We start from the raw sequence: 27136 nt of genomic DNA on the forward strand, positions 1-27136 counted from the left end.
TCAATGGGACATATTGTTTTTCATAAACACGCCTGCTCATACTCCACAGTTACCTGTTGCTGGGTTCAAGTTTGGACCAGGACCCGTGGGAGCTCACAGCTGAAGGAGAACCAGCAACTGAAAAGTTGTGTTTCTACTTTCTGCTCTTCGGCATAGAATTAGTCTTTTACATATTTCTATGGAACACATATAAAAATGTATGCTGGATACATTTCATTCCTGTAATGTTGTATTACATTCCTGTGTGTAAAACAGACTTCAAAATGCCTTTGCATTTGAAGAAGATCCTCCAGGCACTAGTACCTGTCCTGGAGAGTGAAAAAGAGACAGCGTGACTCCTGCTGGTGCTAGGGGCTCCTAGACAGACACAGGCCGCGCCCCGCGCTCCGGAGGCTCGGCGTCTGTTTACAGCACGGATCGGTCGGCACGGAGATCAGCTGCACTGAAAATGGCCGAACCCACGTGCGGCCGAGCGGGCCTGGCGGACCGGGGTGCGAATTCGGATGGTGGGTTTCTATGGGTGCCCTGGTGCTCCCAGGAGCAGCTTGAGGAGGGAGGCCTCTTCCTCATGGGCAGGCCCTGTCCACCCCTGCTTGGACCCCCTGCTGGGGACTACAGGGTGCCTGAGCAGTCGAACGGCCCCTTTATGACAAGCGGATAGGCCTGTAGGTGTAGATATAATGATGGCATGACAAGTTTTTTGTTTTCCGAAGGCTCATTCGCTCCTGGCGGCGCGGGTGAGGGTGGTCTTCCTTCCCCCAGCACTGCGGAGGGGGAAAGGCGCCAGAATGCCAGTGCTGGTGCTGTTCACGTGCCTGTCCTCCCAGCCAGCTCCTCTCCAGCTCCTGTCGGCTCGGGGCGCTTCAGGACGAGTCCAGACGAAGAGGGCCACTGTGGTCCCTCTGGCTCCGAGAAATATCCCAGGCTCTGTCCTGGATGGGGAGTCACAGCAGAGTGGAGCTGCTCGACACTTCAATTCAAAATTCTGAACCAAATCGCCTTCTTTGCCCCCTTCACCTTCTAACTGTGATTGTTCAGATTCGTGTTCCAGTGATATTGAAGCTCCACTGTTTTCAGCATTAGAGACCCGGAGAGGGGCCAGTCACCGAGTCCCCTGCGCAGACGGGGCTGAGACAGACCGTGGAAGAAAATGCTCCTCTTACTGCCAGAAGGAACTGAAGGGGAGCGGGGGGGAATATTTTCTGATGTTAGCACTGAGGAGCTCAGCTTTTGAAATGCACAAAGCCTCTGACTGTTAAAGGCCAGAGAGGATAGTGGGTGGTAGAGAAGGTGTCAGGGGTCCTGGGACTCCAATTCTATCATCACTGTTGAATCCATCTAAAATCAAGTCAATTGCAATTGTTTTTTCCTTCGAAGAAAATGCGTATAGTACAGAAAACCATTTTGGGATTCTGCTCACAAAAATCGAATTCACATTCACGACGTCGTTTAAACTACAAAGCCCCCCAGTGTGAAAATAAAACCGATTATATTATTAGTAAAAAAGTGACAGAAGAAAGTTAAGGAAGTCTAATTTAACTAAGGGGGGGGGGGGTATGATTGATTTAATTGTCATGTATGTCTTTGGAAAAAAAACCCAATACCTTAAACTCATTCAAGCTTATTAACCCCTAGATGTCGATAGTATAGTGTTGGGTTGATATGCTGTTTTTGTTTTCCAAAACAAACATTGAGAATTGTGTCCATCACATCAATTAGGAAGAAAAGTTAGAAAATAGCGTTCTAAGACGGGAGCTGAACTCAGAAACGTGCAGTCTGCACCCTGGGTCTGCCCGCTCTCTCGCTCGTAGGGCCACGCAATTAAAAAAAAAAGCTCGCACGGGCCTGACCTCTCTCAGGGCATGTGTTTCCAGGGGAACTTTAGGAAAGGTCGGATACTTCCTGTGTTGCTGCTGCTGCTGCTGCTGCGGCTGCAGGGAGCTTGAGGGATGCCAGCGAGGGGAATGGAGTTTCACTGAAGGACCGAAGTAACTAACGGGGCTACAGGCGAAACAGTGCGCGGAGAGACGGGGGAAGGGTACCCCGGGAGCACAGTCCAGGGGCGACGGAGAGGGGAGAGTGGAGCGTCGGGGGGGGGGAGAGACTGGAGAGCCGGCAGCCGAGACTTTCCTTTTCTTAAAATTGGTGTTTTGCGCTGGAGATGAAGCTGTTGAAACCAACTTGGGTCAGTCACAATGGTAAGCAGGAGTCACCTCGCTGTAGCGCTGGAATCCGGGGCTCTGAAGTTGCGCTTTTGTTGTGGGCTGGGGATGGCTGGAGCTCGCCGGACACTTGTTCGGGATTTTGCAGGTCCTCGCCGAAGCGCATGCAAGTGTCTTTTTTTTATTGAAAGATAAGAACATAAAATGATCTTTCATCCCCGGCGGTAGGTACCAGATAAAGCAAAATAAAAAAAAGGCAAGGTTGAGTTTTTTTTTTTACTCAGAAGAACCGAGAATGTCAGGAAAATACTTGTCGCTGCTGCAAAGCCGAAACATTTTGTTTTTTAACTTGTGGAGAGACGAGCTGTGTGTGTGAACAGGAGACCCCGCTTTCCACAGTGTAGCGAACTTCAGCGCAAAAAAGAAACATTTTCTTTCATGAAAACGCGCTGTTGTTTACATGGTTGGTTTTACAGACCGCGGCATTTATTTTATTTACCTTTTGATAGGATTGTCCGAAGTTATTTTTTTGTTAACATAGTGAAGTGTTATTTGCATTTACCGAATGTTGCATGCTTGAAGTTGGAAAAACAATACGTCATTTATAAATTGCATATCGATTGAAAGAGATGTCGGTGTTAAAGTAGAACTTAAAGTTAAGGGACAATTGTTGTTTGCATATAAGTTACTTTATTTTTTAAAGCTCGCTTGTGGATTTCTGGATTTCTGTTTATTGCTCTTCTTTTTAATGCATTCATAGTTTTGGCTTCAGTTTGAATTAAATGATTTTTCCAGCGGTAACTTGTATATTGGCCGTGCACGTGTAGCTAGAACACAGGTGTTATTGCAGACTTCAGACATTGACGCGTTTGATAAGCGCTTTTCAGGAGGCAGAGTTAATATAAAAACACACTAAAATTCGGAACATTGACTGAGTCAATTTCCGCTTTCAGTTTATATATGTAGTATGTGCGATAATTCATATTTTTAAATATCTCTGTTCTCTCTTGCAGTCAGATATGATCAAACATCTCAGAAAAGTTACACATTATACTAGCGTTTTACTGCTGCCATTCTGTGTGCCTGGTGACTCTTATTTTTCTTTCGTTTTCCTCAGGAAAACCAATATTTTCTATTGACATTCATCCCGAAGGAACAAAGTTTGCGACAGGTGGACAAGGTGAGGCTCCAGTCTGGCCAGATTGGTTTTTAATTACAAGGGAAGATGCTGTTTCCTCTCGCCTTTGGGGGCAACAAAATGACCCATGTTGCCTGTTAATGTTGGAAACTGTGTGCCAGGATAATAATAATAATAATAATAATAATAATTGCTTACACTTATATAGCGCTTTTTCTGGACACTCCACTCAAAGCGCTTTACAGGTAATGGGGATCCCCTCCACCAGCACCAGTGTGCAGCATCCACCTGGATGATGCGACGGCAGCCATAGTGCGCCAGAACGCTCACCACACATCAGCTATTAGTGGGGAGGAGAGCAGAGAGTAATGAAGCCAATTCATAGATGGGGATTATTAGGAGGCCATGATTGGTAAGGGCCAATGGGGAATTTGGCCAGGACGCCGGGGTTACACCCCTACTCTTTTCGAGAAACGCCCTGGTATTTTTAATGACCACAGAGAGTCAGGACCTCGGTTTTACGTCTCATCCGAAGGACGGCGCATGTTTACAGTATAGTGTCCCCGTCACTATACTGGGGCATTAGGACCCACGTGGACCACAGGGTGAGCACCCCCTGCTGGTCCCACTAACACCTCTTCCAGCAGCAACCTTAGTTTTTCCCAGGAGGTCTCCCATCCAGGTACTGACCAGGCTCACACCTGCTGAGCTTCAGTGGGCTGCCAGTTGTGAGTTGCAGGGTGATATACTGCTGGTTGTGATGTCATCATGGATGCGCCAGACTGGAGGACGCCTGGAAATTAATTTGAACACGGGTGCGTCTGTACCACAGAGGGGGCACTAGGAGCCTAGATGTGTCGTTGAAGCTGGAAACAATCCTTCAAGAGCCTTGGCTCTAGTAATTGGTAGCAACCAAACGAGTTGCTAAGGTCTGAGGAGGTTGTGTATTGTTCTTTGCGAAAAATTCTTGAAGTTTTTTTCCCCCTCGGGTCTCGTACTGGCTGTCCTCGCACCTTGACGATGTTGCTGTTCGGTTGACAGGAGAGGATTCTGGGAAGGTTGTCATCTGGAACATGGCGCCCGTCCTCCGAGAAGAGGACGAGAAAAACGAGACCGTTCCCAAGATGCTTTGCCAAATGGACAACCACTTAGGTACTGGCCAAAGCTTGGTTTTCTTTGGAGAGAACGGTCATGCGCTCATCAGTGGTAAAAACACGCAGTATAGTGTTGTACGTGGGCATGCTGATGTGGTTAGCTTTGTAGGCGTGTGCCTGTTGCAGACTGCTGCTACCCTGCATTGTATAATACAGCAATATTTCTAAAGATGTCTTACATGAAACTTCTATTGGAGCCATTCGGGCCACAAGAAGTCCTGTTTTGTGGAAGGAAAGGTATCTGATGAGCGTTGCCAGTGTCATGATTCAGGATGCTATTAACAATCAAAACTATTTTATTTGCAGACAATGTCATGCTCTGGACAGCAGTCTTAATTCATGAAAACAAGTTAGTGATGACGCGGAGTTCTTTGTTATGCCGCTATAGGAAATGTTCATTGAAAGGCGGCTGCACTTTTAAAAACAAGCGATCGTCGGAGAAAGATGGGTGGTGCTGTGGTGAGCACTGCTGCCTCCCAGCACAGGGGCCCCGGGTTCAATTCCTGGGGTGCTGTCTGTGTGGAGCTTGCATGCTCTCCCTGCGTTTGCGTGGGTTTCCTCCCACAGTCCAGACACATACTGCTGGGTGAACTGGCTTCTGGGGAAATAGACACTCACACCAGGGCCGGTGCGTGCCTGCCCTGCAGTGGACTGGCGTCCAGCCCAGGGTGTACCCCGCCTTGCGCCCGTTGCATGCTGGGATAGGCTCCGGCTCCCCCCGACCCTGAATGGGATAAAGCGATGAGAGGCTGGACGGATGACGCAAAGAAGTAGTTGAATGCATCTTTTTTTGTGTGTGTGACGTGGTTATTTTATTTCTTAGTTGCATGTCTTCTGTGGCCTCAGTCAGATAGGATCCCGGTGCGCCTCTTTTTTCCGTCCCCCCTCCGAGTGTGTGGTTTGCAGAGTCCGCTCTCCGCACAGCCCCCCGCTTCCTGCAGTCCCGCTCCCCAGGGCTCCCTCCCCCGGCTCTCGGAATGCCCTGGGGGTGCTGGGAAGAAGGTGTCGTCCGTGGGAAGTGATCCTCCGTGTCTGACCCCCTGACTGTGTGTCTCTCTCTCCCCCTCCGCAGCCTGCGTGAACTGCGTTCGCTGGTCCAACAACGGCCTGTACCTGGCGTCCGGGGGCGACGACAAGCTGGTCATGGTGTGGAAGAGAGCGGCGTACGTACTCTCCCCTTTCCTGGGTGCCTGGTCCCTGGCAGAGCTCCAGTCTGGGGGGGGGGGGTTGGCAAGGGGACAGATGGTACCACTTGTCTGTCCTCTCCTTTGCCAACTGAAGGTGCCCCAAGCCTCTGTTGTTTCTGGGTGGGAATGGGATCAGCAGTGCTATAGAAATGGCATCACCCTCTGTAAGAGGCAAGAGACTCCTAAAGGTGACGCTTGTCGGTGTCGGTAGCACACGACACTCCCAGGCCTGCTGCTATGAAGTACAGCTTTCGCAAACCCTCGACTATTGCGATGTGTTTGTCTTATAACCACTGCCCCCTCTAATGTTTAATTGCCTGTGTGCACAACAATGTCAAGATGTGCAAATTTCCTCCCAGGGACAAAAACGTGTGCGCGCTAAATTGAGTGTATGTCAAATTGTAAACCTGAAATATTTTTTTGTTAATCTAGTCATCCTCATATCACCAACAGACCGGGACAGCGATTCAACAAGTCCAGGCATAGAGACTGAGTGTGGAGCAAGTGTGAGCAGAGAGGTTCGAGACTACGAGAGCACTAATCTCGGTTCTCGAGCACTGAAGCAATAATGATGCACACATTACTATCGCAGCCAGTCTCGTGTGGTCAATTTAGCATTTTTCAATTGACGACCGTGTTTGTTTGATCATTTTTTGTAATTAATTTTTTTGTGCGCAGTTCAATTTCTTATGTGTGCTGATTTCATAACCTGTGTGTGCTTGCGCACACACGCACAGCTTAGAGGGAACATAACGTATAATAAACGTATCCCAGCTCACCAGTGAGATCCCCAGGCCCATACTGCGTGCTGTGTGTAATCATGGGTACCGCGCGATGGGCGCTTTCTGGCAAACTCCTCCGCAAGCCAGGAGTTTCCAGACACCGGTCAGACGCTTTTCTTCTCCGAGAACGTTTCTCGGGCAAGGGAAATGGCTGGCACGAACGTGGGCGACCCCCGACGCTCTGTTTGTCCTCCTCGCTGTAGGTACATCGGTCCCAGCACCGTCTTCGGCTCCAGCAGCAAACTGGCCAACGTGGAGCAGTGGAGGTGTGTCACCATCCTGAGGAGCCACACGGGAGGTAGGGCCGGGCGGCGGGGGGGATCGGGCGAGTGGGCTTGCAGACTGGGGCGCCAGGAGGCCGGTTGGGGGAGGGGGGGGGGGTCTCGGTTGTGGCCGGCGACGCGCTGGCTGCGGGTCTTCGGGGGGGCCACGCACGTGACGCTGTGCTTTTGCAGACGTGATGGATGTGGCGTGGTCACCGCACGACGTCTGGCTGGCCTCCTGCAGCGTGGACAACACCGTCGTCATCTGGAACGCCCGCAAGTTTCCAGGTGAGTCCGGGCGAACAGAGAGGGTGGAGGGAGGAGACCTGCCGCCCTGAGGGGACCCCAGCACGGTGATGTGTTGTGGCCTTATTATAGTGTAAAGAAGCTGGCTTTCGAATACATCTCTTTTAATCCAATAGAGATATTGCTCTCAACTTTGAGGTGGTTTTGCCGACAAAGACTACTGACTTGTTAGCACTGCAAGGAGATCACGTTGGAGCATTTCTGTGGTGGAATGTGTGCTGCACAACCTGTACTTATTCGGGGCACATCGCATTACATTAGTTGTTACGGTGACTAGTGAGCAGGAAGGGCTGCATCATGTCACAATTCCTGTGGCGAGACCAGGAGTTTGCAACAACATGGCGACTTACAGTACTTTCACAAAGTTCATGATTTTGGCTTAATTCGAAATTTGTCATTTCTTTTCTATACCGGCAATACATTTTTCTGGTATTTTGTTACCGAGATGTAATAAGCGGTCGAGAAATTGGGACTGCAGTTCCCCTCTAAGCTGAACACTCTGGTTTTGGAAAAAGGCAAGAACGAGCTCCAACCGGTATAGATTCAGAAACATTTACTTTTGCGAAGTATTTATGAGATGTCTGCTCACGTGTAGTTTTCACCCTGGAGGGGAAAAAAATGTCTGTCTGTGAAAGTCTTCTCTCTGAGCATGTGCCTTTAATTGAAAGGTATTAGATGCCTTTGCAATAAAATATATAGTCAAGCATTTGGAGAAGAACTGTCTCACTGTGGTATAGTGTAACCCACGAAGGGGAAATCTCTCTGAACTGTTCTGGGCTGCCTGAGTAAGTCGGATCACTGCAGGTGCAGGCATTCTCCTGGACGTAATCTGATCAACTTCAAATAGCCGTGCATAAGGTGACTATATTGTATATGTCTACTTGCTGGAACTGTGTGCAGATTTGCAGAACCTTATGCAGGCTTCTGCTGTGCAGCGGTTCTTTCCTGGACTCTGAAGGCCTCTCTGCTCGAAACAGCAGCCTGTGCTGTGCAGGTTGCGTCTGTGTATGTGGTAGCGAGGAGGAGTGTGGGGGGAGGGGGGGGCTGGCACCGGCACGCAGGGGTTTTCAGGATCTGGGTGTCGCCTGCTCCCCTCAGAGATCATCACGACCCTGCAAGGCCACACGGGGCTGGTGAAGGGGCTGACCTGGGACCCGGTGGGGAAGTACATCGCCTCCCAGGCCGACGACCGCAGCCTCAAGGTGTGGAGGACCATGGACTGGCAGCTGGAGACCAGCATCACCAAGCCCTTCAACGAGGTGAGGCACGGGGGGCTTCAGGAAGTGGACCCCGCCACAGGGTGGCACGGCCCTGCTGGGGGCAGTTTCCTGGACTGTGTGTCTGCTGCATGCTGACCCTTGCAGCCGGTTGAACATGGAGTAAGAGAGAGACGAGATTAGTTTGTCTTTTTCCTCTGGCTCTTCATGCTATGTAGTTGACCGGGGTCTCTTGTGAGTGCGGCAGTCGTTTGTGTGCTTGTGTGCTTGTGTGCTTGTGTGCTTGTGTGCTTGTGTGCTTGTGTGCTTGTGTGCTTGTGTGCTTGTGTGCTTGTGTGCTTGTGTGTTGAAAAATCGAATCCCTGGCCCCGTTAACCCGCTCGTGTCTCCACGCATGCACGCAGTGCGGGGGCACGACTCACGTGCTGCGGCTCAGCTGGTCTCCGGACGGGCAGTACCTGGTCTCCGCCCACGCCATGAACAACTCGGGCCCCACGGCGCAGATCATCGAGCGGGACGGCTGGAAGACCAACATGGACTTCGTGGGGCACCGGAAGGCCGTGACGGTGGTGGTAAGTGAGGGGCGCCTCTGCGTGGCTCTCGGCTCTCGGCTCCCTTAACCTGCACTTCGGCTCCCAGCACCTGTTCGCTCACCCCTGATCAAGAACACCTTGAACATTGAAGAACAGGTCAGTTCTTCAAATCTAAGATAGATCAGAACTACAGAATGAAAGAGACTGAATTATATGTTTAATTTAATTTTGCAGTCAAATTGAGAATTGCATGGAATTTGTTTGGAAAGTTTCCCTTAAAATATCTCCGTTTCATGACGCAACTTAGTTGTACTTATGTGTACATGTGTGCCTGTGCTTACTTTGAGTTTTTTCATTAAATCTAAGGTAGATCAGAACTGTAGAATGAAAGAATGAATTCCGCGGTAAAATTAAGACTACATGCAAAATTAAACAGTTTTTTCCAGGTTTACTTTAAAATACCAAGCTTTAATGCAGCACAGTGGTTGACCTTATGTGCCTGTGCTTAATTTGTGTTTAAGATGACATAACTTCAAAATAAATCTGGCCTGTCTCAGACCCCAGGTTGAGACCCACTGCTCTGCATTTAAACCACCTGTAACACAGGGGGCAGTGTGGCAGAGAGGTGAGGGCTCCGATATTGACTACAAACTACAAGGTCGTGGGTTCAAATCCTGGGTGGGGAGACTGATCTTGTACCCCTGTGCAAATAAACTACTCAGTGGTGTAAGTAGGTGCAGATGTAAAGAGCTCTGAATGAATGTGTCGGTCCAATTATAAATAGTAGTGACTGTGAACAATAAGGAGCACATGATGAATCATGATGCACAAGCCCAGCAATATCTGATAAATTGTGCTGTGTAGGGCCTTATGCAGATGCTGAATGCTAATTATATTATATATGAGGGAGTGTTGACAGCCTAGGTGGATTAGAATAGACACTCTGGGTAATGGATGCTTATAGCGAGCGCCTTCTCATGCCTGAGAGATTGCATGTTTATGGAGAGAGTCCAGAACCTAGCGGTATTATTCTCTTGGACAAACGGGGCATTTTCTGCTGAAGGATTATCAGTTTTTATGATAAATCACAAATAAATCCCGGAAAAAAATGAAAAGCGAAAGTGTTCCTCATGGATCATGTGGTCCTCCTTCTGCGGCTGCTTTTTAAACGACAAGGTGGTCACCTGAGGCTGACCTGATGGTGGTCGAATAGCAGCTGACCCATTCCTAGGTTTTTTTTTAACGTGTTCTCCAGTTGGGTTGGTGTTTTCCATCAAGCTCTCTGCTCAGCGCTCTCTAGCCAGTCCACCGGATCGTGCTGAGGATCGTGCTGAGGATCGTGCTGAGGATCGTGCTAGGATCAGACAGGCATTGTCTCCATACTTGCCCTCAACCTGCTGAGCTCTCGGTGGTTTCTTTGTGGGTCGAGATGCTCCACGGATTTTTCATTACATTTTTGAAGAGATCATGTGAGGGTATTGAGGACAAGAACATGCACGGGGACCAAAAGAGCCGACCTCTTGAGCACGGCGTTTTTTTAACTCGAATGTGTTGCTCGTTTCCGAGCTGCTGCGTTTCTCAACAGAGTGCTCCATGAAACCGTTCCAGGTTCCGACCGTCTGGAAACGCTGGCGGCCTCTGTTGCTCTTTCGAGATGCCGGGATCTGCCGTGTCAGTGCTTGCGTCTCGGGGGGGAAACACCGTTGTGTAAACCCTCGTGCCCCCTTGACGTTTCCAAAGTCGGCGTCTTTTTTTGTTGCAGAAATTCAATCCGAAGATCTTTAAGAAGAAGCAGAAGAACGGCAGCTCCCCGAAGCCCAGCTGCCCGTACTGCTGCTGCGCTGTTGGGAGCAAGGACAGATCTGTCTCGGTCTGGGTGAGCCGGGTGTGGGCGCCTGGGGTCGATCCGCGAGGAGCAGTGTTACTTTCGTTTGTTTGTGTGTTCATCCTTGTTTTGCCATTACCTTGCCCCAGTGTTACATGTTCAACTTTTGTGTTCTTTTGTACCCTGCTCCTGTTGATTACTCTTGTTTTCCCTTATTTGTCTTCCTGGTTCCCTTGTGTTTTTGTGTGAACTTTTGTATATAAGGTTAGTTTAGGTTGTTGGGTACACTTACACACTTAGTTGATTTTGTATTAGTACACTAGTTTAGTACGGGTGAGTGCCGTTTGTTTTGTCTGGTTTTGGGTAGTCAGTGCAGGTTAGCTAGGGTGTTGAAGACTTCAGGTCTCTTTGCTCATGGGACCCAGAAGGGCCGGGCTCTGGAGCCTGCCGATAGATTGCCGTGCACGGAGGTGGCCAATATTTTCTCTCATCTTGTAAGAGTTCCTTCTCTCTCCTTTTAATCTTTGGAAACGCCAGGAAAACCAGTCAATTGATTTTATTTACGATTTGTGACGATTTCCCATAACCCACAGCGCCATGTGTTTTCAGAGTGGTGAGAAGCTCGAGAAGAGAGTTCAATAGGAGCCAGGGTTACCATCTTGTCCTGTATGGGCTTGTAAAATCATGGTATTGATTGGAAACCCTGAAAGCATGAGTTTGGGAAAAAACAGTTAATTATTCTGTCGTAACAACAACAAGCAAATAGAGGTTGACGGTGTTCTAAAACATCTTGATAATGGGTCCTCTTCCCTATCCCGTGATCTCACAGGTTGAAACAGACCTTATTGATCAACCACATACCCTTCTATTTAAATAATGCTCAATAGACTTCCATCGCTGGCTCCAGGAAATATTTGTGGTATAACTGGTTTTGTTCAAGTACATATTGCATCTCTGAAAACACCAGTCAGCCCAGTTAAAATTGTAATAAGAACTGTTACGTTTGGCTACAATGGACAAGGGCATTCTCGGTGCAGTACAGTCGTGCCTCAAGCCATCTATGAATATGTCTCGTTCCTTCTGTCTGTTTTCCAGTTGACTTGCCTCAAGCGCCCCCTGGTGGTCATCCACGATTTGTTTGACAAGTCCATTATGGATATCACATGGTAAGGCCCTTACTGACATATACCCTTGCCAACCCAACTGCAAGCGAAAGCATGCAGTCTTCCATCTGTGAACAGGGAATGGCATTTAAGAGTCAATTAAGTCCAAATTCAGCCTTTTGTGTGATACTGTGCACCTTTCTGTTTTGGCAATACAGTTAAACATTCATAACGTGCTATTGAATTTGTATGCGCCTACCAGCTTGTCTGAGTTTGCCACTCAGCTTTAACCTGCTCAGACTTTTGTGAGCAATGCGCTCTGCTTCCCTGTGAGACTGTGGCCTCGAGCAGCACTAGTTCAACTAGAGCCCGTGCTGCTTTCGCAGTTGCATGCAGAAGGCTGGAATCGTTGTATAGCTCAGCCGTGTGAGCCAGTCTCTCCTCCTCAGGACGTTAAATGGGCTCGGGATCCTGGTGTGCTCGATGGACGGCTCAGTAGCCTTTTTGGACTTCTCTCAGGATGAACTTGGGGACCCTCTCAATGAGGATGAAAAGGTAAAGGGGCCTTTTACCATGTGGGATTGGGAGCTTTGCCCTTTGAAGTCCTCTGCCTGGGGTGACCTGGTTCAAATACAAACAAATTGCAATTGACTGCCTGTGTCACAGCAGTGGTGATACGTTTTCAGGAGCCTGGCGCCCCCTACAGTGCTGTGTCTGCACTAACCCCAAGTGCTGGTGACGTCCACTCAATAACCTGAGAAACTGAGAAGGACAAACTCGCTTGTCTGTTATAATCATTCAACTCTGTGGTTCGCAGGTGCTTCACAGTTCTAATTGGGCACTAGGTCATGCTGTTGCAAGGACTTTATATAAGGACTTTGTGCCGGGCCCTTTACTGCACTTCCCAGCGTGCTGTGTTTTGTGTTGTGCTGAGATCTCTGTTTTGTTTTTGCCTGCTGGCAGAACTCCATTCACCAGAACATCTATGGGAAGAGCCTGGCCATCACCACCGAGGCGCAGCTGTCCACCACCATCATCGAGAACCCCGAGATGCTGAAGTACCAGCAGGAGAAGCAGGTGGCGGAGCACCGCGATGCGGCCAGCCGCGAGGCCGCTGCGCCCAAGCTAACCAGCGTGGTGAACGGCGAGTCCCTGGAGGACATCAGGAAAGTACGTCACCAAGGCATTGACGACGGCCCAGCACCCTGGTCCTAGAGAGCCGTGGAGCATTCTGGGTTCCGTTCTGATCAATCTCTTAGTGGCTCCAGTTAATTGAGACCAGTTCAGTTGATTTAATCATTTCAATTGCTCCCAAAATTGGCGGAACTGTAGTTCCACTGCACCTGAATCACTGGCCTCACCACCCAGTTATTGTTTTAAGTGTTTTCGGCGTGTGGGTCGTACTGTTTGGTCGTTGATTTGCTGACGTTTTGTGTCCTTGCTCCCGTGTGACAGAACCTGTTGAAGAAGCAGGTGGAGACCAGGACTGCGGATGGCCGACGCAGGATCACTCCTCTGTGCATTGCTCAGTTGGACACGGGGTGAGGCTCCTTCTGTCCTTCCTGACGTGTGCTCCTCTGGGCGCAATGAGTTTTCAGTGCTGCGGCCCGCCTGACGCCCCTTCAGGGGACAAAGTATCAAGCGCTGTGGTTTAATTAGCATTTTGTCTACAGGAGCCCACGTAGCACGATCTCCGTCAGATGTTCAGATCATCACTTCAGTTGAGGCTTGAACAGACTTGAACAGAGTGAGGCAGCATTATTGTAGGCTTTGATCTATACTGGCCATGTACAGAACGTCTTCTGCTTGGGTCTGGCTAGAATCAAACCCTCATCCATCCTTCCCAGCCAGGATGCGTCGTTGGCCGACTCGGTTTTCATTGCTGCTGGAAGTTTGGAAGTCTTTGGGAAGACATCCCAGATTGGGGGATATGACGCTCCTTTTCCACTGCAGGGCTTTACTGAGATTAATCAAGTTTATTGTTACAAGGCAATCATAAGAGGAGATGAATCAAATTAAATAGCATAATTCTTGAGCGCTAATGACTCGCGGGTCTTTGCGGGCGGTTTTTGGAAAATCGATTAACCGTGTGGCTTTGTCTCTCCCTCAGGGATTTCTCGCCAGCCCTCTTTAACAGTGTCCCGATCCTGCCCGGGTCGTCCATGTCTTCCCAGCTGACTCCTCAGCTGACCTCCTCCGACTCCAACACCGCCAACTCGCTTGGCCTCAAGCCCTCTCAGGACACGCCCCCCGCGCCCCCCAGCAAGCCCCCAGACGAACCCCAGCACAAAGATGGGTGGGTGACCCCCGCCAACCTCCACATCAGGTTGAACACTGCCGTTTTGAAAAGGGCAAAAACAGGCTCCCCCTGGTATAGAATCAGAAACATTGAAACTTCTTCAAAGTGTTTGCAAAAGACTTCTGCCCACTTGTAGTTTTCACATTGTCTGTGAAAGTCTTCTGTGTGAGCGTTTGCCTTGAATTTTAAAGTATTAGATTCCTTTGCACTAACAGTAGGAAAAGAACTGTCTGTTTGGGGGTATAGGGAAATCCATGAAGAAATCTGTCTTTAGGAGTTGGAAGATTGCTTTGACAGCCTGGAAGAGATGCCCTGTTGATGTCAGCACCCGGGGGTTCTGCCTGGGATTGTACTACAGCGTGTTGATTGGTTTATTACTGTTTCCTTCAGCTGTGGGTGTACGGGAGACCAGGCCTCTTCTCCTGACAGGCTGCTATATTTAGACCTGAAATCAGTAGTGACTTGATGAGGCCGTTTTAAGTGTAAAAAAAAAAAGAAAGAAAACCAGGAGGCCAAGGGCTGAGATGGACGTGATAGTGGGTGTGGTTAGATGGACGGGGTGCTATTAGCTGCATGATATTGGGTGTGGTTAGGTAGTGAGGGGTGTGGTTATACGGAAGGGGTGTGGTTTCATGCCTGAGATGGGCGTGGTCATGCATGTGCATGTGTGTTAGCCAGCATGCTTAGGCCTATGATATTTAAGATCCTGTTTCTGATCTGATCCCCCTGTGTTTGCCTGTTGTCCTGCAGCGTCGGTGTCTCCTCCTCAGTTCCCGCCACTGTCGCCAACTCTACTGTCATGAAAACGAACCTGCTGCTGACCACTGCGGCCAAGATCGAGCCAATGAAAGCACTCGACTCCCGGTTCACCGAGAGGTCGAAGGCCACGCCTGGGGTCGCCGTATCCTCTCCTGCAGTCAGTGTCGCCCCCTTAGAACGGTGAGACTTGACCGTTGAGTGTTCAGGTCATCATGATCGTAGTGCAGAGGCTGTTTGTGCTTCACGTGATGCTGTGCCTGATCATTATTATGATTTCCGGCACCATGTAGACAAGCCTGAGATATCGGAAGTGCTGTTGAAGATTGTTTTGGACTTAAAAAAATGATGTGGCAAAGTTGATTTATTTATGCTTGCATAAGTATACACATCAGATTTCAAGTAATCACCATCTAACCTCTCTAAACTGTCCCTGATGAACTTTCCCAAAAGTGTTTACTTACAGACAGGTGTTGATTTCCTGGGAAAGTCGGCAGAGCCATGCGCTTTGTTTCGGTTTGGCTGTTGAGGATTCGACCATCGTCTCTCTCTCTCTCCTCCGCAGGGTGAAAGACGCGGGCGGCGCAAAGGAGTCCAGGGTGAAGGAGGAGACGAGCAGCGACAGCGAGGACAAGATGGCGGCCATCAAGTCCCTGTCCAAGAGGAAGGGCGACGCGGAGGGCGCAGAGGTGGTGGAGAAGAGGAAGAAAGGGAGGCCGAGGAAAGACTCCGCCAAAATTGTAACCCTTACGCCAACGACACTGCAGGTACCCCACAGGGGCGAGGAGAGTCCAGTTCAGGTTGTGGTCGTTTTGAATTTGCAGTGAGTGAGTTGTGTTACTGGCGACAAACGTCCAAAAAATATTTCAATGTTCCTGTCTATGCTGTCACGTCATCATCATCCTCCAGTTTGTTCTTGCAAGTATCGGAAATGAAAATGGTAATTTTCTATTACTTCTCTGCTAAGAGAGTCATGGAATTATTTGTATGTCTTTTTTAGTACTGTACGTAATTGTAGAGAATTGCTGCTACTTTTTCAGTAGCTGCAGTTTCCATATTGCCGAATAACCAACCCCTAAGGTTAGATAAGATCACTTTATTAGCCCTATACAATTTCTTGTATTAGGAAATTGTCTTTTCACAGACCCCAGCTTGCTCTCCATGAGACACACAGACAGGGAGAGAGAAGCTGGGGGTCAGAGCGCAGGGTCAGCCGTTTATACGGTGCCCCTGGAGCAGTTGGGGTTAAGGGCCTTGCTCAGGGGCCCAACGGTGTAGGATTCTTCTGCCGGCCGCGGGATTTGAACCAGCAACCTTCCAGCCACAGGCACAGATTCTTAGCCATGCAGTCACCGCTGTGCCCCTAACGACAGTCGCATTGTGTTTATTTTGCAGTTGACCCCCTCAGCTGAGAAGGAGCCCTCCAGGGTTGTAACCCCCATGGCGGTGCTCAAGCTGCCCACCCCCACACCGCAGAAAGCTTTCACACTACAGGTGAGAGGAGGGGGGGGTCTCGAGCTCAGGCTGCCCCGTGGGGCTCAAACACGGCTGCACTCCGCAGAGCACTCGAACCCTAGAAGGGGCCATTTATTGCAGCTTGTATTTGTAGTCCTGGTATCTGAGCTCCTGCTGGACCTCCTGATACTGGGGAAGCTCAGCTCCAGAAGTACAGAAGACTGAGTGAACAAGGGCGTGACGCAGAAACGCATTCAGCTGAATGGCATCCGTGACCTGTGTTGGAGTTCTGTATGAATACATTTTCAAGCCATTGGATATTATCAAGTTCAAGTTTGTTGTCATTATACTCGTGCACAGGTGCACTCGTGCATAACGAAAGGCTATTTAGCTAGCTCTCAGTTGGTAAGCAGTACAAAAGAACAACAATACAATACAATTGTAAGAAAAGAAAGACAGAGACAATAGGCAATGTGCAAAACAACGACAGGCAACGTGCAAAACAACAAGTAACAGGTAATGTGCAAAATGGCAACAGTTGTGCAAAATCATACGCTCTGTGCATTTAAATCCTGTTTTTTTTGCTCTTGCAAAATGGTATGGGAGAGTTCGGGGGTCTAACCTTGCGGAAGTAGCGCTTGGGGAGGACTCGACAGTCTCGTTTTCTCACCCCAGATCAGCTCGGAGCCCTCCGTGTACATCGAGGTGGAGAACGAGGTGTCCGCCTTGGCCGGGGCCAAGCTGTGCCGGCTGAAGTGCCACCGGGAAGGCAGGGAGTGGGACGCCCTGCTCCCCAGCCGCATCATCACCGCGGCCGGCAGCTGGTGAGTCCCTGGGGTGCGGGCGCACGCTCCTTCAGCAGCCCGGCGAGCTGCAGGAGTGCTCGTTCAAACCTGTTTAGCGCCGGAGCGATGATGTTGCATCGAGGCGGTGAGCAGGAGCTTTGGAGGCTGGGATAGCAGTGACATCGAAGGTTCAGTTCAGTTCTATTCAGTTTATTTTTATATAGCGCCTTTCACAAGTGACCATACATGTTGTGAATACAGAACAGAAAAGACCAGAAAACAACGGAGGAGAGGAAACAAAAACTCCTCTGTAAGGAGAAAAGAAACCTCTGGGGGTCCAAGGTCAACTGGCTGCCCAACCCCTCATGGGCATGCTACCATTAGACAGTTAAGGAAATAAATGAAGGTTGGACAAAAACCATGAATGTTACACTACAGAAATGACCGATTGCTAATAAATATTCTTGGAAGAGTAAATGACATCCCCTTCTGGGTTGGGGGTGGGCCTGAGGGGCCAGAACTCCTCCACGGAGCGGAGCAGCAGGCAGGAAGAAACCGCGGACGGGAGGGGCTCAGCGGCTGTTCCTCTGTCTCCTTCCAGTGACGTCATCTGCGTGGCGTGCGAGGACCGGATGCTCTCCGTCTTCTCGGCCTGCGGTCGGCGGCTGCTCCCCGCCATCCTCCTGCAGGCGCCCATGTCCGCGCTGCACTGCGCCGGCTTCTACGTCATGGCTCTCACGGCCTGCGCCACGCTCTCCGTCTGGTAAGGGCGCCGCCCCCCTCTGGGATGTCCGGGCAACCTGGGTCCGAGGAAACTGGCTGCTCTGCTGGCGTTGGCTGAAATCTGCGCGTTTGAGTGTCCGCTGGTCCACTGTTTAAGTTAAAACCCTCTGTTTAAAGGGCAACTACAAGGCTATTTTCATATCTGTTAGTAAGGGGTTAGTAAGAATCAGCATTGATGAGAGCATTTCACACCGCAGTAAAAGTAAAATGTGCATACTTGTTAAACCTCCAATTTACATCCCGAGAAGGCCGAACTGTACTGGTCTGGACTGGAATTCAGCCAGAACACCCTTACAAACTCATTACGAACAGCTAGGAGTTTTATAATTATATTTAAATGCCTCAATTAAATGAATTGCCCAAAGGTTCGCACCTGCTACAGTACAGTGTGCCCTGTCTCCATACCTTGGCCTTGGCTTTTTAAAACTCTGGCCCAGAGGGAAGAGCGCCCCCTACTGGTCCACCGACATCAGTCTGGTTTTAAAGGGAGCTGCAATGCTGTCTTTATATTGCCGGGTTAGCAAGAATCAGCATGGATGAGTGCATTTCAAACCACAGTAAAAGTAAAATGTACACAGTAACATGTAAAACCTCCTATTCACATCACAAAATAGATAAACTTTCCAGGTACACGCAGCACCATGTTCTGCAGTTCAGAACGAGGCATCGAGACTTCCGGTGACGTGTTGTGGCCCTGCTACAGTGTAAACAAGTGGGCTTGTAAATGCATCTCTTTTAATCCAATAGAAATATTGCTCTTGAATTCAAGACAGTTTTTCCAACGAATACCACTTACTTGTTAACTCTGCAGGCAGATCATATTGGAAAATGTCTGCAGTGAAATGCCTGCAGCACAACCTACACTTATTCTCTCATACTGTACATTAGTCATCACAGGGACTAGTGAGCAGGAAGGGCCACATCACGTCGCAATTCGTGGGAACTCGAATGCGAGTTTGCAACGACATGGGAACTTGCAGTACTTTCCCAAAGTTACGGTTTTGTGCTTAATACGAAGTTTGTAATTTTTTTTCTATAGCGTCAATGAATTTATTTTCTTGCCGAGATCTGCTAGCCGGTCTGAAAACTTGGGACTGCAGCTCCCCTTTAAGGCTTTTAAATACACTGAAAGGCATTAAAAAGGCACATGCTATTGCCTCCAGTGCTCATTTGCTACGTTTTGAATGTCTGTCATTATCTGAACTGTTTTCAACAGGAGATGAGCTTGCATCTTTAGTTCCTGGGCTAGAACATAATCTGTTCTGTGGTTATTTTCGTATTCACGCCATCAGGATGACTTTTGAAGTTTTGTTTCGGTCTTGTGCAAGGTTTGCGTTGCTCACCCAAACGCGGTTTCTCTGTTCCCCTGCAGCGTTCAGTCTTCCTAGGTTTTGCTCGGCTACACCTCTGCATGTGTTTTTAGACAAAGCGGCAGTGAATCTCGTCCAAGGAGCAAAATATGATTTAATGACTGTCTGCGTTACAGGGATGTCCAGAAGCAGTGTGTTCTGGTGAAAAACGAATCTCTACAAATTATCTTATCAGGTGAGAGAAATTTTTGGTGTACTCCACTGGGCAGTTTGGCAGAAGAGCACTTCATTTTTTAAATTGAAGGCCTTACAGAGATCTGGCGTGTTTTGGTTCCAACTCTACTTGTCAAACAACCTTTTATTAATTGTTTCTTTGAACAGCCGATTACGCAAAACATTCCCTTCATTGAAGTGCAGTCTCCTGTGAAAATGCCCCAGCGTCTGCTGAGTAGCGTTACAGTTCGGCATTGAATAAAATAATGAGTTCCATGATGTAGCTCAAATTTTAGATGGAACAAAAACAGACAGGAGGTGCCCCTGAGAATCTGAGAAACGTGATGTGTGGATTTAATGTTGGTTTATTATTATTGGTCTGTTGTAGTTTTCTGTGTTTTGACTGTCATGAGGAAAAGTGACATCGCAGAATATATTGGTAAATGTGACGGTTTTGCAAAAGGGTCTTCGTTTTAGTCCTTTTTAAACCATTCCCAAGCCGTCTTCCTGACCATGAAAGAAACAGAGGCATGAAAGAGAGACGCTGCGGTGTGGACAAACTCACCTTCCTCTTGCCCAGCAAGCTGGTCGGGCGGGACCAGGGCGAGCAGCTGCACTGGGCAGATCGAACTGATGAAAACAATCACGACATCAGCCTCTTGTATCTGACAGTGCGTCCTCTGGTGCTAATTACCAGGGGGGGGTGTTGTAGCATTGTACCACTCAGTCTGCGTCCTCTGACGGGAGACGGGCCGCTGTCTCACGGTGTGGGGGGGGACAAGGAAGCTGTTTGTGTTGAGATGGGGTGTGATGGGGTTTCTGTCCCTGCAGGGACGGACACGACGGTCTCCCAGTCTTTCCTGACTCAGCAGGGAGTCCCAGTCATCAGCCTTTCCAATGGGAAGTCCTACTGCTTCAACACCTCTCTGGAAACATGGTGAGTGTTGTGTGCTGGGCCGTGGGGGTCAAGTGGGAAGATCTTCCATAGCAGTGTCATCCATTTCGGGTTTTGCCAGTCCCGCTGATGGCAGTTGAAGAGCACAGTGCAGTATGGTTTTAGCACAGCTGCACCCAAGATGGGAAGTCTAAATTCTCTGCACCTGTTACTGGGTTCCAGTAACACCTGGAGCAGGTGAGGTGTGTTCTGGCTGGTGTTCATTCATCAGCACTGAGACACATTGATAATTATTAAACCCGTGGGTCAAAATGCCTCTTCACATAGATTGTATTTAAATTGAAACGTCAAAATGTAGCTCCCCCTATGTGTGCTTGAATGCAATTTGTATGGGTTAATCTGAAACTCTGGGATATAAGCAGATTCCGCGCCCTGTGTAAAAACAGTAAGCTTTTAGAGGTGAGTATCACAATAAGGCAATGAGCACGCAGCGCACAAGTTTCTAAAGCTCTGTGGTTGTCTAGTTCAAGTACTTTTTTGGTGTGGTTGACAGAGTTGCATATTGCAGGATTCTGGCTTGTTAGGCCAAGTCCCAGGGCTGTGGTGTTCATGTTGGCTGCTGCTCGTGTTGTGTGGCTTCTTTTGTTCCTGTAATGGGTCTCGGGGGGGGTGCTGGCCTGTCCCAAGAGCTGAGCAAATTCAGCGAGAGCACGCAGACGAGTGACAGACCTCTTTATTTCCACTTAGAGCTGCCTCCTCATTGTCAGTGCGGGTTCCTCAACCAGGCATTCAACGCCTGTCTGACAGCTGTGCTGGCAGGTGCCGGAAGGTGATTTTCACAAGGCGATTTTGGGCTCTTGAGCATCTCGCTGAGCGTTTAGCGGTATCCTCCCCCTCCGTGCCTTGTGGAGAGAGTGTTGGCACTCGCCCGGCGCTGTGCCACGCGTCCCGTTACTTTCGGGATCTTTCGGCTGTTGGCGTCAAAGGCGTTTTCGGGAAAGGGGTCTATCGCAGCTCAGAGCCGGTACGGGAAGCTTGAATAAATGGCTCTCATCTGCAGCTCGAGCCGGGCAGGTTTCTGAACATGCTACTTGTCCAACATGGTCCACCTCCCTTCTGGTTCCTCACTCATGCACTGCCCTCCTCCTAGTTAGAGTCCTCCTGCCTCAACAAAGTGCCAGCGATTTAATACTCTTGGAAAGACATCGGACATTTCTGTTACCTGCTGAATGTGGCACTGCAGTTCCCTGGGGAGACGTCTGGGTGCCGTGTGTGAACTCTCGGAAGATTATTGCTGAAAACAAATTATTAACCACTTCCCCCCCATTTTCAGGCAGCAGGATTCTGGACTGGAGTGCAGTAAAGATTTCATTATTTGCTCATTATTTAGAGAGGATCAGCGTAAAACTAAATGTACTTAACTCTTGCTCTCATGGGTAAGAGAACAAGCCAATTACAGACAAACTGGACTCGGAGAGAGATTTTATTATCCGCTGGAGGGGGTGAATTTTTACAGTAGGGGTGTTGGTGAACAGACAGACAGAAGAAAAAAACCACAACAGGAACAACAATATACATATTTGCATAGAGAGTCAAGTATTAAGTAAGGATATGGCTACAGGTATGAATGAGAACTTAAATCTGTTGGTTTTGGAGCTGGGGAGTCGGTTTCTGCGTTCTGATGGGAGTAACTGGAAATGATTAAACAAAGGGTGTGAAGGATTGTCACAGATGGATTTTGCTCTATGCGAAACCCATCTATGATAGATGGAGGAGAGGGCAGGAAGATCAACACCAGTGATCTTCTGACATATTTTCACAAGCCTGCCCAGCAGGTTCTTGCCTCTAAAGTAGGTCTTGACTGTAGGACTGTCCTACTGCTAAGGGAAGGGGCGTGTGTCTAACCTCGCTGGTGTAACTTGTCGCCTAGGAACCTGATTGCAGACAAGCAGGACTCCCTGGCCCACTGTGCGGACTATCGGAACTGCCTGCCCTCACAGGAAGCCATGATGGCCAGCGGCCCCCTGGCCGTGACGCAGGGGCGGACTGTCAAGTAAGCCTGGTCTGCGAGGGCCGGACTCGCGGTCACTGCTGTCCGTCTGCTTGGGGATCCGAAGTGGTCTCCGGGAGGGGATGATGTTCACGGGGATATGTAGATCTTGCTGAAATGTGTTTGTTGCCGCAAACACGCGTGAGGGCTACTACCGTGTGACTTCTCCAAGGGGTGTAGGTTTTGGGGGGCGCGGGTCTGTCGAGGCGGGAGCGCCACTGACTCGCGCGTCTCCCCGTGTGTGCTTGCAGCGCGGGGCGGCAGGCGTCCAGGCTCTCCTCCACCCCCCACCACGTCCAGCAGGGCATGACGCTGGCGTTCCTGGAGAACCAGCTGGCCTCGGCACTTATTCTCAAATCCAGCCAGGAGTACCGCCACTGGCTGCTCATCTATGCACGCTTCCTGGTCAACGAGGGTGAGTGACGTGCGCGGTCGAACCGCGAGCGGGGTCACGAAGGAGAGGAGGGTGTTGGCATAGCAGCTGATCGATCAACTATCTTATCAAACCCAGGGTACCCTTTTCAACAGCGCCAACCCCCTGCAACTCCTGATGTGAAGAAATGCCTCCTATTTTTACTGCTAAATGCATCTCGTCTCAACATCCCTCTGTGATCCTGGCCCCTGAGAGCTTAATGTTTAAAGATCAGAGTTGTTAATCCACATTGTCTAGTTTACTTTATCCCAGTCTGTCAGCTGACCTTCCAAGCCCATAGGTCACCTGACAGATGGACTACAATAAGCCCTGCCATGGCTCTTGCGGGGCTGGTCCTGATTGGTTTCGAAGTTTCCTGGAAGATCAGAACTTGCACTTTCCAGAGACTCAGTGGAAGTGCGTTTAAAACTGAGAACAGGAGGTACCTTTTTTTTTAACTCAAAGGTTATAGGTGGTCTGAAATAAGTCCTGTTGTTGGCTTCATGGAAAGTCTGGGTGACGTTCTCTGATTGGTTAGCTGCTAGCGACCAATCAGTGTGGAAGAGAGTTCAGAGCTGTAAGCTTGAATCTGGAGGTTGTGGGTTCAGTTCCTGGATGGGATTCTGTTAAAATTACCGTCCTTCGGATGTGACGTAAAACCGAGGTCCTGACTCTCTGGTCATTAAAAAGCCAAAGCCAAATTTCCAATTGGCCCTTACCAATCATGGCCTCCTAATAATCCCCATCTATAGATTGGCTTCATTACTCTGCTCTCCTCCCCACTGAGAGCTGATGTGTGGTGAGCGTTCTGGCGCACTATGGCTGCTGTCGCATCATCCAGGTGGGGCTGCACTTGGTGGTGGTGGAGGGGATCCCCATTACCTGTAAAGCGCTTTGAGTGGAGTGTCCAGAAAAGCGCTATATAAGTGTAAGCTATTATTATTATTATTATTATTATTATTATTATTATTATTATTATTATTATTATTATTATTATTATTAAGTGACATGGCCTGAACCTGCACCTTTGTGTAGCTTGATCTTGTTGGACCTTCAAAGCTCAGCAAAGCTGAGCCTGGTAAGCACTGGGATGGGAGACCTCTAAGGAAAGGCTCTTCCCACTGGACTACATTTTCCAAGCCAATATACCAGTATGGTGTGGGGATACTGTGCGGTAGGAGAGTCCTTCAGAAAAGGCATTAAACTGAGGAAGAGGTGACCGACGACATTCCTTGTAAGAATAGGGGTGTTAAGATTGGTGTGCTGTGTCCCACTCTGGGCTTGTACCGTCTGGCACCCTGGTCTCCACCTGATCAACTGGGTTTGGGGCTGCACTTCAGCAGTGGGTGAAGTAGGGTCCCCTTGTATGTGATGCTAATTGAAACTCCTTGGAATAACATTATCCATCCATCCATTTTCTAACCACTTCTTCCACTTCAGCGTTGCGCCTCCCGGCAAGTAGCAGGCACAAGGCAGGGTACGCCCTGGACGCGACGCCACTCCAGTGCAGGGCAGGCAGGCACAAACACAGACGCTCACCTAATGCCAGTTTTCCCAGAAGCTAATTAGCCCACCAGCATGCCTTTCGACTGTGGGAGGAAACCGGAGCACCATGTAGAAACCCACACAAGACACGGGGAGGACATACAAGCTCTACGCAGACAGCACCCAAGGCCCCAGCGCTGCGAGGCAGCAGTGCTGACCACTGCCTCCCTGAATAGTCTCATCATGATCTAGAAATGACCTAGTGACCTCATTGCTAACATCTTGTCTGGTCTCTTGCAGGCTCTGAGTATCGGTTACGAGAGCTGTGTAAAGACTTGCTCGGACCCGTGCATAAGTCAACTGGCAGCGTGTGGGAGGCAACTGTTCTGGTAAGAATCTAAGCCTGGGAATTTCTCCCTCGTATTTGAAACGCCTTTGTCCGCGTCAAAGCTCTTCATCCGTGGAGATCCAGGACCCCTCCCGTGGAACTCCGCCCCCGACGTGTCTGGTTTTCCCACCGGGACGTCAGACCCTCGCAGACGCCTCTTCAGCCTGGAGCACGAGTGTCTGCGTGAGGCCCTGCCAGAGACCGTGCCAGGAGCTGTTTGTGCAGGGAACACATTTCTGTACTGTTGTGACAGTATAGCGTTACTGATATTAGTAATTGTGACGAAGGCAGTGCAGGCCTTCGTCCTGTGACCTCTCTTGAGGTGGTCCTTTGCTGTTCAGTGGTCCTGTTTTGTTTTAGCTCTGTGGGTCTGCAGTCTGCCCTTGTCTGTCGTGCCTCCATTTTGTGTGGGGTTACAGAGCTGGGCCCTTCCATGGCCTAAATGGAGGCTGCTTGTCAGCTGCTTGTCAGCCCCTGCTCCCCCCAGGCCAGCGAGGCAGGAGGACTCGGGCCCCTGCTCTGCCCCCAGGCCAGCGAGGCAGGAGGACTCGGGCCCCTGCTCTGCCCCCAGGCCAGCGAGGCAGGAGGACTCGGGCCCCTGCTCTGCCCCCAGGCCAGCGAGGCAGGAGGACTCGGGCCCCTGCTCTGCCCCCAGGCCAGCGAGGCAGGAGGACTCGGGCCCCTGCTCTGCCCCCAGGCCAGCGAGGCAGGAGGACTCGGGCCCCTGCTCTGCCCCCAGGCCAGCGAGGCAGGAGGACTCGGGCCCCTGCTCTGCCCCCAGGCCAGCGAGGCAGGAGGACTCGGGCCCCTGCTCTGCCCCCAGGCCAGCGAGGCAGGAGGGCTCGGGCCCCTGCTCCCCCCTGGCCAGCGAGGCAGGAGGGCTCGGGCCCCTGCTCTGCCCCCTGGCCAGCGAGGCAGGAGGACTCGGGCCCCTGCTGCCCCCAGGCCAGCGAGGCAGGAGGACTCGGGCCCCTGCTGCCCCCAGGCCAGCGAGGCAGGAGGACTCGGGCCCCTGCTGCCCCCAGGCCAGCGAGGCAGGAGGACTCGGGCCCCTGCTGCCCCCAGGCCAGCGAGGCAGGAGGACTCGGGCCCCTGCTGCCCCCAGGCCAGCGAGGCAGGAGGACTCGGGCTCCTGCTCTGCCCCCAGGCCAGCGAGGCAGGAGGACTCGGGCCCCTGCTCTGCCCCCAGGCCAGCGAGGCAGGAGGACTCGGGCCCCTGCTGCCCCCAGGCCAGCGAGGCAGGAGGACTCGGGCCCCTGCTGCCCCCAGGCCAGCGAGGCAGGAGGACTCGGGCCCCTGCTGCCCCCAGGCCAGCGAGGCAGGAGGACTCGGGCCCCTGCTCTGCCCCCAGGCCAGCGAGGCAGGAGGACTCGGGCCCCTGCTCTGCCCCCAGGCCAGCGAGGCAGGAGGACTCGGGCCCCTGCTCTGCCCCCAGGCCAGCGAGGCAGGAGGACTCGGGCCCCTGCTCTGCCCCCAGGCCAGCGAGGCAGGAGGACTCGGGCCCCTGCTCTGCCCCCAGGCCAGCGAGGCAGGAGGACTCGGGCCCCTGCTCCCCCAGCTAACGCCCTCTTCTCTCTCTCTCTGCCCGGCCCCCAGGGCCTGCGGAAGCGCGACCTGCTGCGGGAGCTCCTGCCCGTCATCGGGGTCAACCTCCGCTTCCAGAGGCTCTTCACCGAGTACCAGGACCAGCTGGAGCTGCTCAAGAGCAAGTAGCACCCCGTCTCCCCGCGCCCCCGCCCCGGTCGTCACGGCGCCGCGCCGCGGTGGGGGGGGGGCCGGCCTCCCGGAGCGAGGTGCAGCCAGGCGCTCCTCCCGGGGGGGCGATCCCGAGGATCCCTGGGAGAGCTCCCCTTTCCCAGGGGCCGCTGCTCCGGAGCATCGCTGTCGGGGGGAGTGATGGGGGTGGGTGGGGCGGGGCGGGTTGGGGAGGGATGATTAGATAAGATGCTATTAATTATTAATAATAATGACGATGATGACGGTAAAAATGATTCTGGACAAAGGACAAATGAGAGAGCTTGACAGCTCGGGAGACCCCACTGGTTTTGTGAGGACTGGATACCTCAGTCGGGTCAGGTCGGGCTGTGCTGTCAAGGCCAGGGCGGCCAGTGACCCAGGAGCAGAGCGGAGACGGCCCGGGACACGAGGAGGGACGTGTTTACAGCCCGTGGGACAGTGACCGCAGAACACCCTCGCCCTGCCCTCCTCTCCTGTTTCGAGGGCAATAAACACAGCTGTGGTCTGTCAACACTCGGGACTACTCCTGCCCTTCCACTAGAAGCCAACTCCCTGCCGGACCGGGTTTCGGGTCTGAGGGATTGAAACCGACAGAACCGCCGCGGTGGTGCCCAGCACAGCCAGCAGCTCCACGCCCACGCACACGCCGAAAGGAAGGGGCAGAGCGCGTGTGGCATTCTCAGCATCGCTATGGCAACCGCGACCACGGGGGGGCCGTTCCAGGAACACGGCCTGACCCTTTCCGTTTGTACAGCGACGTTCCGACGTTGGACTCCCAGGGTTTGTAATTTTTAACCGTTTGTACAAGAGACCTCTTTTCTTTTTTTTTTCCCTGTTTGTTTCATTTTCTACCAAACAAAAGAGATGAAAAAAAATAAACGAGTGACGCTTTGACATA

The 27136-nt window shown here is 51.0% G+C and overlaps 1 protein-coding gene across 1 annotated transcript; it reads left to right on the forward strand.

Moving 5' to 3' along the window:
• The first annotated feature begins 1890 nt into the window (after nucleotides 1-1890).
• Nucleotides 1891-27136, forward strand: hira (histone cell cycle regulator a). Its single transcript, XM_088618033.1, has 25 exons — nucleotides 1891-2198; nucleotides 3280-3342; nucleotides 4342-4452; nucleotides 5527-5617; nucleotides 6627-6721; nucleotides 6879-6974; nucleotides 8091-8251; nucleotides 8614-8781; nucleotides 10505-10618; nucleotides 11663-11733; nucleotides 12120-12225; nucleotides 12634-12840; nucleotides 13126-13211; nucleotides 13781-13966; nucleotides 14720-14908; nucleotides 15291-15492; nucleotides 16121-16219; nucleotides 16856-17004; nucleotides 17567-17728; nucleotides 19235-19293; nucleotides 20103-20208; nucleotides 22097-22219; nucleotides 22468-22631; nucleotides 24414-24502; nucleotides 26098-27136. The coding sequence occupies exons 1-25, from the start codon at nucleotides 2162-2164 to the stop codon at nucleotides 26212-26214; spliced, it is 3051 nt and encodes a 1016-aa protein (XP_088474159.1). The 5' UTR covers nucleotides 1891-2161; the 3' UTR covers nucleotides 26215-27136.

The sequence above is a fragment of the Lepisosteus platostomus genome, chromosome 24 (genome assembly GCF_059453375.1).
Source record: "Lepisosteus platostomus isolate fLepPlt1 chromosome 24, fLepPlt1.hap1, whole genome shotgun sequence".
NCBI classification, from domain to species: Eukaryota; Metazoa; Chordata; class Actinopteri; order Semionotiformes; family Lepisosteidae; genus Lepisosteus; species Lepisosteus platostomus.